This window comes from Athene cunicularia (genome assembly GCF_003259725.1).
Source record: "Athene cunicularia isolate RWA chromosome 7 unlocalized genomic scaffold, athCun1 chr7_part1, whole genome shotgun sequence".
Taxonomy (NCBI): domain Eukaryota; kingdom Metazoa; phylum Chordata; class Aves; order Strigiformes; family Strigidae; genus Athene; species Athene cunicularia.
In genome coordinates this window covers 35,560,747-35,573,715 of record NW_020799107.1, presented here as the reverse complement: position 1 = coordinate 35,573,715, position 12,969 = coordinate 35,560,747, and the positions used below count along the sequence as shown (strand labels likewise).

Below are 12,969 nucleotides of genomic sequence, written 5' to 3'. Positions count from 1 at the left end.
GGCGCTAAAGCAGGACTTAATATGCAATTTCTATAAAAAGTTATTGCCCCGTTGCAGGTTTTAGGGTTGCAAATACCATACTTTCATAAATCTAAAATTTTAAAAATCCAATTTTAATTCTAACACTTTATTTTTTAATTATTCCATCATAACCAAGTTATGAATTGCAAAGATTTGGGCAGTACCAAGTTTTTCCTGGCACTTATTCCGCAATTGTGAGAGCAGCCAACGGGTGCCTGTGTGGACCTGTGGGCTCTCTCCTCCCCACCAGTCGCTCTCCTGCCTTTTTCTCACAGAAATGTTTCATAGTTTATTCATTCAGACTAATGGATCAAATAGCACAACACTAATTCATTTCACTACTACAGTACATGCAGAAAGGCCCCAAAACTTTATTTTTTAATTAATCTAACCTTTTTCCTCACCAGTGGAGAAGCTTGCTTGCCTTACCTAGAGCCAGAGCATTGTTCTGCATCATACCCTGAAGACTTCACTTGAACCAATACCCACAAACTCAGAGCCTGGGTATCTAATAAGTCTTTCAACATTTTTTGTTTGTATTTAATTTAAAACTCCCTTTCTATTCTAGATAGTTTATACTCACAGAATCATCTAGGTTGGAAAAGACCTTGAAGATCATCTAGTCCAGCCATTAAAAACTACTCCTTTTAGTTCAACTTAAAATATCCCATCTGTGATTTGGCTTTATTATGCATAACAAACTTCTTGCAGAGCATGCCAATGCAGCCTTAGGGCTGTGGGATGGAAACATAAAAATCTGATGTTTAGTAACTGGAGTAGGGAAGGTGGTCAGTGATGCTCCTTGCTGCTCTGTCACTAGTTTTGGAGGTTTCTGCCAACCAAGAAAGTGTGTGAGCAGGACATCAATACCTGGCTTGTAAGATGCAATACTTCTTCCTTGTAGCTTAAAAAGCAAATTAACAGAAAGGTTGTAATGACATTATGTGAAATGTTCAAAGCCTCAAATTTCATAATTTATATTCACTTTTTTTTTTTTTGTAACATGCATTTTTGAATAGCTGAAAAATAAAGACCAGGCTTGAGACCACTGTCACGCAGTTAATTAACTGGGCAACAGAGTAGGTGTGCCACAGGGGTTTCTGTTTTTGAATACGGTGATGACACCTGTGTGGCCAGGAAATAATTTTGCTCTATCACGTTGGCTTTTTGGGTCCCTCTGTAGCAATACTGGAAGAATCAGAAGTTCTTCTCTGTGTTATTTTGGTTAATGAAATTCTTAAGATGTGAGACCAAGTCAGGGAACTAAAGATTCTCCTTTTGGTCACAATTAAACAAATGAAGAATAGAATTAGAAAAGAAAAAGAAAAAGAAAGAGAAGAGAAGAGAAGAGAAGAGAAGAGAAGAGAAGAGAAGAGAAGAGAAGAGAAGAGAAGAGAAGAGAAGAGAAGAGAAGAGAAGAGAAGAGAAGAGAAGAGAAGAGAGGATTAAGAGGAGAAAAAAGAAAAAAGAAAAAAAAGAAAAAAGAAAGAAGAAAAAAAGAAAAAAGGATTTCCCTTATTTTTCACTGATAAATCTTCACTTTTTTCCTCAGAAGCAGACAGCAGCTCCCATGATTGAGAACAGATAATGGCAACCCCAATACTTTTTGTTATTTTTATGTCTTTTTCTCTCCCTAGAGAAAAATCATCGAGAGGAGCAAGAAATTATTTTCCTGGAACTGAAAATGAGCAGGATTTCTACTGGGAGTGAAGAATTGCTTCTCTTTCAAAAAGGCCTAAAATGATTGTGATTTGATGAGATAGAAACTTATGAAGTAGGATTAAAAAAGTCTATTCTAGAAACCCGTTTTCTGTCTGAAAAGTTGGTGGTTTCTCGTAGCACAGACTCTGCAACACCCCCCCTGCGTATGCTCACGTTATAGGTACGCACAAAGCAGGAATCAGCTGAGGAGAAGTTACATCTATTTTTTGAACCAAAAGCATTTATTCTCCCATATTTTTAGGATGCTGTTCTTTTGGGTTTTTTTGCACTGCAGCCTTAATTTTGGCACCTTGACATTTCCTCAGGGTGAGAATGCTTATTTTTCCCTTATCTGTACAGCCTCTCGCCATTGCTGGTTTTAAATGACAGTTTGTAAGTACTAACGTCATCAGCTGAGTGAAATCATGAACGCCCGCAGGACTTACCTGCCCATGTTCTGCACCACCAGACGTGACTCTCACAGACTTTGTTCTCCCATCCCACATCATAACTGGTTTCGTGCTGCGCAAAGCCGGACTCAAGCTGCGGCTCAGGCCCAGCTCGCTCACTCACCGGTATTGATTCCCGCCTCTGATTTTAACACCGGCCGATAGCCCACGTGCGTGGTTCTCTCCGACTCGTGGCAACCTGGGCTGATGGGTTCTTGGGGTTTGCACCCAGGAGTATATGGGGATGCTCCACTTCATCCAGGGAAACCACATCAAAACCCTTCCCATTTCCCATATCTTTTCCAAAATAGGAATTTCCCCAAAACCCCTTTTTTATATATGTATATATACTTTATTTTTTCTGTCCTAAATCCTAACCCCTTATCTTCTGTTGGGATGGCACTCAATTACAAATACTTATCTCGCAGCAGGTCAAAACATGGCAGATGAAATCACTCCAGAACATGTTTTCGTGGATGATATTTCAAATCAAATCTCTGATTTTTTCTTTTTTTTGGTAGTAAAGCAACAACAAAAATTGCTTTGAAGTCTTCACAGCCAATAAATAATCTGTAAAACCTGGCAGAGAGACATGAACGATGGAGGCCTGGCTTCCTGCTGCTTAGCTTTCAAACACAAAGCAAATATAACCTATTACCATGCCAGTTTAAGTAACAGTTTGCAACGTGGGGTCGCAAGAGGCTGGCAGGATTTTTTGGGGTATGTGTGCTCGGGTGGCACTTGTGACAGTGATACAACAGCAGCCCCTGGTGTAACCTCTGTGTTTGAGCACTATTTGTAGGAAATATGCGAGTGCAGGCTCGTGCTTTTACAGTAAACTTCTAGTGCATGATAACCAGGTCCGGAGATGCCAGCAGAAACGCCTGCGGGGGTCTGCGGGCTCCTGTCCTGGGGGTAGATAAATTATTTTTAGTAGGTTTGTTTTTCTTTTCCCCAACTCTCAAAGTGTTTTTCTCACGTTGTTTTGACACCAGCGTGAACTCTGCTTGCAGGGAATTTGGAACTAAAATGATCTGTTTACGTGTTTGGGATTTTGTAAATCAGTGATGTGCTTAAACCGCCGGGTTAATGGTATTTTTTTTGGTGGAATCCTGAAACATGAAGGTTGAGTTGCTCAGTTAGTAGTGGTAAAAACAGCAGAGAGAGAGGGAGGGGACCAAGGGCTGCGTTAACGGAGCGGATCTGGTTTGAGTTGGAGGAGAAGGTCCCGGGTTGTGTGAGCAAAAGCTTCAACAGCCATCAGCTTCCTCGACTTACCCGTCGGACGTCGCACCCGATGATGTTACCTTCAGGGAGGACACGGCAGCAAACTAAGGACAGGTAATCGGATTCGTGGTCTTAACTGTGAATTCTCTTGGCTTTTATACACTTAAATCAACCTCAACGTTGCTGGTTGCTATTTAATTGATAGCGGTGCCCGTGGCCCCATTTAAGACCGGGCATCCCATTGTGGCATCTTACAAATACATAGGAAGACAGTCCCTGCCCCGAAGAGAACATCACAGTAACTTTTTTTTCTGGTGATTTAATCATAATATTGACAACTTTATCAAAAATTACAAAACTGATATTAAAAAAATCTCTAATTCTTAGTAAGACTAGAATGGGTTTTTTTAAAAAATAGAAAAGCACTTTTATGCTACTGCTCTTCTGGAATTCTCACATTACAACCCTACATAGCAAAATACAAACTGTAGCTAAGAAAGGTAGCAGTCCTAAGGTAATTCAGTCCACCACGAGCCCTCTAATATCTCTATACCATCAAACTTAGGGACTCCAAAAGGATATCACATTACTTATAAACCTTCTGCAAAACTGAGTTAGGAAATACCTTTAAATTTTAAGTTCTTTTTAACCCCTAAAACCTTAGACTGTGAGGATAATAGACCTGGGACATCAGAGGTGGGGTTTTTTTTAGATTTTTTTTTTTAAACTACGTGGATATTATTTTTGCAGCTGATACCAGCCCAATGTTTTCTGTCAGAAGTGAAAATATGAAGAAAATCCATTGAAATAAATGAAAATATTTTTTTTATGGTGTTCACAAAATGCACCATAATAGAAAGAGGAATATTTCCTTTAATTTGTATGTCATCTGAATGACTCAACCACATTGTCACCCACTTAGCAAAAGAAAGCATAATAAATAAATAAATAAATAGACAAGAATATGCAACACTTTACATCCTCAAAGAATCACGTAGTTCCCTAATCTACCGAGATACTGATTGACGTCGTGGGCTCGCTTTACTCAGCCAGTTCAGTTTCGTGTGATTGTGCCATAATAATGACAAATAAAGTGGTGTTCCACTTTCCACAATGGAGTATTTTTTTTTTTCACCTTTTAAATATAGGAATTCTCTCTTAAATTAGAAAGTAGGCAAAAAGTATTTTTTAAATTTTCATTTTTAAGTCTTCTATTAGAAAAAATATAGATTTATTAAACAAAAAATAATAAGGTAGAAAGAAGGGTTGGGCCTCCATCAAAAAAGTATATTATGCTTTAATGCAAAGAGAAAGAAATGGCTCTATGGGCAAAATTCAAGTATGAGTGACCAGTTTTTTAATCGTAAAGTAGGTGCAACATTTTTTAAAATGTTACAACACTGCATGACCTGTAATGCTCACAATATTTACATTAACTGCTTACATGAAACCATAAAAACCTCTAAAAGAGAAAAAAATTGGTATGGACTGAAACAAACTACTCCTAGCACCCACATCAATGCCATTATTAACCAATGAAATCAAGTGCACAAAAATACTTTACATTGTCTACTGATGTAAAGTATACATTGGTGAGAAAGTACAAACCTAATTAGTTAAAATGCCAAAAGAAGGGTCGGTCAATACAAACTCAGTTCTAGGACAGAAAGCAAAGGGAGAAAGGAACTAAATCGAGACAGGCGCTCGCACACGCACACAGACACACGCACGCACGGAGCGATTGATCAAACCCACGCGGGTGCGGACAGACAGCAGGGGAGAGGGCTGGGGTGGAGAACAAACAACATCAACTCTGGAAACGAACACAGCGACTCGGAACAGAAAAAACAGGAGCTAAACTACACCCCGCCCCACCCCCAAAGGGAAAAATAATAATAATAATAATAATTAAAAAAAAAAGGATTTAAAAAAAAATTAAAATAAATGAATCAAATCGATCACTTCACATGAGCTTGCATGGAGGACGGTGGCGTTACAGAAAAGACAAATGAACCTACCCCGCGGAAGGAAGGGCTCCTGCCTCCAGGCCCCTGTAGCCAGTGCAGCTATTGCGATCCCTCGGGCTGGGGGGAAGGAGGAGCGGGAGCCGCGGTGCCGGCCGTGGGAAAGCCCAGGGGAAGCCCAGGGGCGAGCCCAGAGGTAGTGCTGCGTGCTGGGGCACGCCAGAGCCGAGGCTGGGAGAGCAGCCGCCGGGTCCCGTCGTCCTCGGGGACGGCTGGTCTCGGTCATGTCCTTCAGAGAGAGGAGTTTGGGACTCGGGCAAGGCGGGTGGGAAGAGGAGCAATGACTTGGGATCCTGGCGCCGAGTGCCGGGGATCTGGAGAGTGGCGATACCGCCAGCTTCCCAGGGTGCTGATCACTGCCAGTCCTTAGCTAGAGAGTGAGATCGGGGAGTTTGGGGGGGAAAAAAGGAAATCTGAGGTAAGCGGTGGTCCCGGACGAAGAGGTAGGGGTTACGGACTCCACCCCGGGACCGGGAATGGTGAACTGGGAGTTATTTCGGGAAGCCTTGAAGACAGAGGATGTCACTGCTTCCATCACCATCACCACCATCCGTGTTAAAAAGAAAAATGAAATAAAATGGAAATAATGTTGTGCTACACTTCCGTTCGTTAATTTTATAATGGCTCATAGCTTTAGACTTTTAAATCTGTAGTGTATTAATTTTTTTCTACATATGTTTCACATTTCTCACTTAATATAACATAAATAATTTGGTTAATAGATTTAACCTGCACATTTCAGCCACATTAATATATATAAGAATCTGTTAATGGTATAAATAATTCTTTTTAAATAAAATAAATCTGATATGTTACATAATACTGATAAAAATTACTGTTGCTAATAGTTTTGTAAGCCACCCTTGATTTTTTTGTTTTAATACTGCAAGATGGATACTGGAATTACTTTTACGAACGCTGCGGAGCATGCCCTTTCATTCTACTGCAAAACCAAACCGTAATCAATACTGATCACATTATTAAAGCAGGGCCTCTGCCCCCTTAAAAGTAAACACGATGGTTAATGACGTTAGATAATTTAAGCTAATAAATCTAGGGGGTTTGAGGGGTCAACGTTACGGGGGAATATAAACTGTTTAGTTTATCAGGTGGCTATGAAACTTTAACTACAGAAATGGTTGACTAAAATAGTCCATCTACTTTTTTTTTCTTTTTAATAAAATCTACAGCATTCTACTTTAAAAGCTAAGTAAATAAAAACGCAACCAATAGTTGCAGCCTTTGAATTATTAATTAGAGCTGTGATCCCACATCCCGTTAGGAATCTGCAAAGGTTGCACTCTCCTACAGAGACCTGAAATGGAGTACAGTACTTCCAGGCAAGGTTCATTCCAAACAGACAGTATCAATGAACACTCAGTGGCGTGAAGTGTATGTCATAATTAAGGTATTACATAATCATGCCTTCTCTCTGCTGTTAAATACAAAAACAGCATCTTTTACATTATCATATAAAAGCATTTAGGCTGTATTTTTATTTATCACTTTACACTGGTAGTCTCTTGTATGTGTACTCAATAGAAACCAAAGAATTTTGTACACTATTTTTTGTACAATAAAAGATAAAGTGTGCATTAGGTACGCTTGTACATGACAATATTGTACAATATTTACATTTCAGATATCACCATGAAATTCTGTATTATCTATATACACAATGAAAATTTCTCAGAAACATTTGGACTATTTCTTATAATCACAATTTTAGTATTATAGAAAAAAATTTCAGTAATCATCTGACATTGTTACTGCAACCTTTCAAGATTTCTGATTGGCTTATCCAGCAACCGCTATCCCTCCTAATCATCAAAAATATTGTACCACTAATCCGCGTAGCACCCTGTGATGGTAACTATCTGTCTTCATATAAATATTGATATAATCACGTCTATATCAATACCTACATATAGACTTATGTGCACGTTCATTTTGATAAGTACTGGACCAGTAACAAAGACATTCAATGTTATCTAGAGATCTTCCTCCTCTTGGGTTTTGGAGGCTTCACTTGTCTGTCTCCCTGTGGGATTTGGTGGACCTAAAAATAAGTATATTTAGAAGTTAGCAAAGAAAATTGGTCAAAGTAACCAGCCAGTAATAAATGAGCTACAGGATTGCTTGAGGTGCTGTTATGAAACGGTTATTATTATTTCACATCTACACGGAAGCCTGAATTAAAAGGAACTTTTAAGAACTTTAAGGCACTGGGAAGGAGAAGTTTGATGCTGCAGTTGGTACATCTCAAACCTCCGCTACCCTGGAGAAAGGTAACTGGGAAAGCGCGTAACGGGGAACTGAACCCCGAACTGCAACGATGCCAAATTCTCAGAGACAAACCTTCACACATCGCTGCGACAAGAGCGATAAAGTAGGAAGGCAGTGGTCAGGCAACATTGCTAGCAGGGAAAAATCAGAGAAGACAAAGTCAGGTCTGCGGCAGCACGACTAAGGACCAAGCTCTGTCCGATTATTAAAGGGAGATACTCCACGGTGAGCTAAAGCCTGGAGTAACATGAGCGTGAGGCCGGTTCTCGGGGCGGGAGCGGGGCCTGGCGCAGTGTTCCACCACCACCTGTCGGCAGAGCCGGCTGCTGTGCCAGCGCCCGGCGCCCGCAGCCCCCAGCCGCGCTCGGGACGCCACACCGAACCCTTCGGCAGCCCGATCCCCTTGGAGCCTTCCTCAGTTCCCTCAGACCCTGGATGGTGGCTGTCTCGCACCAGTAACGCTTCCACTAATTATCTGCTTTTCATTTGGAACGCGACTGCTGCCTGAACAGTAGCTGCTGGAAAAAATGCAAGTCACTAAAAAGAGAGCTGCTGATTCCCTGCAAGTGTTTCTAGGAACCATCCTCCTTATGGAACTAAACCCTGATCACAAAATTTGTGACCAGATGATTAAAATATAAATCAAACTGTGTAATGATACGCAGGCTGGTGCATCAGCTTGTCTGCATTATGAAACGACCAGATCAGCAAATCCAATTACAGCAGTTTCCCCTGAGCCAGTTTATATCACAGTTAAAATGCACACAGCATACAGTTTTTAGTATTACTGGGTTTATAAATAAAAAAGGAACAGTGCCGTCCGACCACGCAGGTCTGGTGTAACCAACACAGATGTGTACGCCGAACACATACACAAGTTTATTTGTAAAAGACCTACAATCAGATCCTGCTTTCATTTTCCTTCCAAAGGCAAGAGGAAAACACACGTCGTTTGAAATCAAAACTCAAAATCTCCTTTTGTAACATTCAGAAGCTTAAACAAAAGATTTGATTTTATTTTAACACAGCAGCCATTAAAAGCTACTGAATAACTCATCTCCTGGTGGTTCTGAATTCAGGTCTAAGTCTGCAGTTCTGTATACGTTTCCTTTTATATACTCTTGAAGCTCCCCTGAAGTTTTACTACTACTTCTAAATGTGCACATGTACAAGCATCTTCAGTACTGAGCGCTGAATATCAGGAAAAAGACTTATTTTTTCTGTATTCAGGCGTTTTCTAAATAATAATTTGAATAATTACCAATGAAAATCTGGGAGGTTACATGTGCTATGCGAGACTTTTTTGCATTTCTAAGTGTGCTTCACTGAAATTACAGCCATGTTTTAAATATGAAGATGAGTACATTATATAAACCAAATTTTGTATTTTGTATTTTATTTATATTTTGTATTTTATATCTATTTTGTTTTTGTTTTATATAATAACAGTGTAATTATTGTAGCAAGAACACTGTTAGATTTGACATTAGGAATACTTTTTTTTTTTAACTTACCTTTCATGCCATTATCTTTCATTTCATGTGAGAAAAACTTTCTTTAAAGAGTTTTACACTCAAAGGAATGATGCTTTTAAATGTGGTTTCAATATCCTGTTACTCAAACTGAAAAACAAACGAGCCTGATTTTGTGTCACTACTCAGAGAAAACTCAGGGAATATAAGCTGGACGGGAACTGATCCAAATATTATCAAAGTACGTCCAGGAATCTCTCTTTGTGAAAAGTAATATAACTGGTGATGTAACTAAAAATCTACAACTTTTCCCATTTTTCAGGATGATCAGGCACATGCAAATAGTTTTTAATACAGGAGAAATATTGAAAATTCAAACTTATTTAAGAAAATAGAAACAAAATTTAGAAGGCCACCCAGACCAACATTCCCAGGCTTCATTTGACACCCATGCAGAAATACAGAAAATTATTGCTAACTGAAAAGAAACTTACATTCCCAGACATTTTGTCTAGTTCACTCATGGCCTCGTGTATAGCAGCTTCTAAATGGTTATTTAGCTTTCCACTTCTAGGAAGAAAAAAATTAATGCCATCAGTAATTCTAGGAACAGAAAAAAAATTTTTAAAAATTACTAATAAACACATTAATTCACTGGACATATTCTAGTAACTGTAGAGCCTCCCGGGTTGTTATAGCATGATTAGCAAGATCAGGCCTACATACAACGTTATGCAAACTAAAGGTCTGTGTTGTAATTACAGACAGAAAATTAAAGGCAGCACTTCCATGAGCTGTATAGTTACAGTATCCACGAGACAGATTACGTCCATGAATAACCAGCAAAAGTACTTCACGGGAACACAGCGGTTTGTGCAATCTTTTTTTAAATGGTTAGCAGCAAGGGCCAGACTCTCACAGGTTTTGATCAGGAGCAGAAGAGGAGTATTCCAGCTACTCTGGGCTTTCTTAAAGACTTCAGGTGTTATTAAACCCCCAGGGCGTACCTCTTGCCTGTTTCCCACTCTACATGAACATAAAGTCCCCCTCCTTCCCAAAGCACAAAGCTAAATGTCCCTTCCAACTTCAAACAGCCAGAAGAAAATACGTTATATTAACCCTGTAAAATGTTGCTAGTTTTACCCTGGAATGACAGCACACCAAGGGCTATGGTAAAGGTCGGGTGACGACTTTATTCTTCTAAACCAGAAGTTATCCCAAGTCATTGCGCAGCTCCATACGCATCTAATTTTACAGTAACATTATTTTATTTATGCACATTTCTTCTTTAAAGAAGCTTCCCACTTGAACACCACGATCTGCAGGACAGGACATACTTCTGTGGCTCTGTGTTCACACATCACCGGTTTCAAGTTAGAAATTGTACCTGAGCACGAGTTACCGCTGATGGTTGACAGCTTGTTGAGGATCTCTGCTTAAAAGTAGGTATATTAGATAGGCTGGTTCATTCATGATTTCAAATGAATAGGTACATTTAGAAGAGTAATGAACTTGAAGACAAGTGGCTGAATATGAGACTACAAGGGCATATAGTGATAGGATGAGGGGGAACAGTTTTAAACCGGCAGAGGGGAGATGTAGGTTAGATGTAAGGCAGAAATTCTCCCCTGTGAGGGGGGTGAGGCCCTGGCACAGGCTGCCCAGAGAAGCTGTGGCTGCCCCCTCCCTGGAAGGGCTCAAGGCACCATTCTAGGATTCTGTGATGCTATGAGATGAGAGAAAGATCACCCTGGAGATGAGAGACAGTGTTATGAGCATCCATCACAATACCCTCAGGAAGTAAGAAAGTCTTGTTATTCCCACTTTGGAGATGCAAAAATGAGGGGAGGAGGAACAGAAATGAGGGGAGGAGGAAGAGAGCCATCTGCATCACGAAGGATGATGGCAGAGAACAGCTCATCCCAAGCTGGCAAGGACAGTGGGGTCACTAGGACTGTCCCTTGCAGAGAAGACACTTTCTAAAAAAATCTTCCCTTTTAATAAAGATAGATAGATCATCATGTCAGCTAGGACATCTTTCCCTGAGACTTAAAGATTTATAGCAACTAAAAGCACTGGCAAAAGATTGACGAGGAAGTAGCACAGACGAACGGAATGACCAGCGTTCATTGCTCTACAGTAATTCCATCCCTCTAGTTCAGCAAAATTATTTTCATACCCATCAGTACAGCTGGGAGATTGAAGATAAGAGATCAGAGTCTGTTACTCGTTATTCAAGTAAGATATTCCCTGACACCATTTTGTGTTGGTCATCTGAGCTATACCAGGGCATGAATTGCACAAAAAATGTTAAAAAAGCTATAAAAACCTTACTGACCTGACTACACCAAAGTGAAGTATAATAGCACTTCAGCCACACATGAAGTTGCACAAATTTAACTAAGGCTTTGACTGAATCAGTTCAAACAGTGGTAAAGGAGTTTGGTGCAACTTCAAAATTACGTATCCCGATGTAGTTGAAATCAACCAAAGAAAGGGTAAGATAAACTGAAATAAATGTTCACATACAAAGCCTGACATGTCCACCTGGGTTTGTGAACTGCTTGAGCTAGACTGCTTGCAAACACAAGTTGAAGTTATGCAACCTGGGCGAGTGAAGGCACCCTTAGGTATTATAAATGACAAACAGAATATTGTTCCATGGCAACAGAACTTCCTATAAAGGTAATACGACTATTTATAACGCAGACATCTAAATAACTGACAACACTGCTGACTGGCACGTCATGTAGAAGCAGATTTCAGATGTCGTTGCCTGTACGTGATGTAAAGTTATTTCATCAACGTTATGCTCTATCAGCAACCCACCCTTATTACAACACCTGTGAAATTACTGCTATTACTCAAACCAGCCATTTGAAAGTATTAAAAACACAAATGAACATTTGAATTGTAGTCTTCAGACACTGTTGTGTTGTGAAGAGGATGATCTGCCCTGAGCAAATCAAAGTTTCAGAAGTGCCCATCACTGAAATATCCATTTACTGCAGACAAAACACTGCCACTAAAAACCCGAGAATTTGACATCAAACATATGCATCAGGCCTCTAGTGATGCAAACCAACCTGTAAACATCATAATTTTTGTCAAATTACATTTAAAAGACTCTAGCAACAGTATGTTCATCTCAATAAAAAGCAGCACTTCATCTCTTAGAACACCTCTCACGGCCAACAACTTTGGACAACGACTGAAATTCCTTCCCTCGGGACCTCTGTGTCAGAAGCGTTCTCTCAGTCCTCCTCCTCCCTGCTAGGGCCCATTAAAATTTTACCAAATTGTATCATCAAAATGAAGTCTGAGCATGTGCTGAGTTGAAGCTCCCTCCCACGGTGGACATATTCCAGATTTCACCTGCAACTGGGGCCTCTGGGCAGCTCCTGCAGCGATAACGGACACCTGAGTGCACCCACCTTGCTTGGCACTGGGGAGGCCGCCCCTCGCTGAGGGGGTTCAGTGTTGGGCCCCTCACCCCAAAAAGGCCATTGAGTGACTCGAGCGTGGCCAGAGAAGGGCAACGGAGCTGGGGCAGGGTCTGGAGCACAGGTCTGCTGGGGAGCGGCTGGGGGAACTGGGGGGGTTCAGTCTGGAGAAGAGGAGGCTGAGGGGAGACCTCCTGGCCCTCTGCAACTCCCTGCCAGGAGGGGGCAGAGAGGGGGGATGAGTCTCTGGAGCCAAGGCCCCAGCGCCAGGCCCCGAGGGAATGGCCTCAAGCTGCCCAGGGCAGGGTCAGGCTGGCTCTGAGGAAGGATTTCTGTGCAGAAGGGG

General features: G+C 40.8%; 1 protein-coding gene across 1 annotated transcript in view; it reads right to left on the bottom strand.

Moving 5' to 3' along the window:
• Window positions 1–6,895: 6,895 nt before the first annotated feature.
• The window catches only part of MBD5 (methyl-CpG binding domain protein 5), a 90,240-nt gene continuing 84,166 nt past the window's right edge, over window positions 6,896–12,969 (bottom strand). Inside the window, exons 13-14 of the mRNA XM_026852530.1 lie at window positions 9,675–9,750; window positions 6,896–7,481 (exon numbers count right to left, since the gene is read on the bottom strand). Of these exons, the coding sequence (XP_026708331.1) occupies window positions 7,410–7,481; window positions 9,675–9,750 (148 nt within the window). The 3' untranslated portion in view covers window positions 6,896–7,409. The remainder of the gene's footprint in view (window positions 7,482–9,674; window positions 9,751–12,969) is intronic.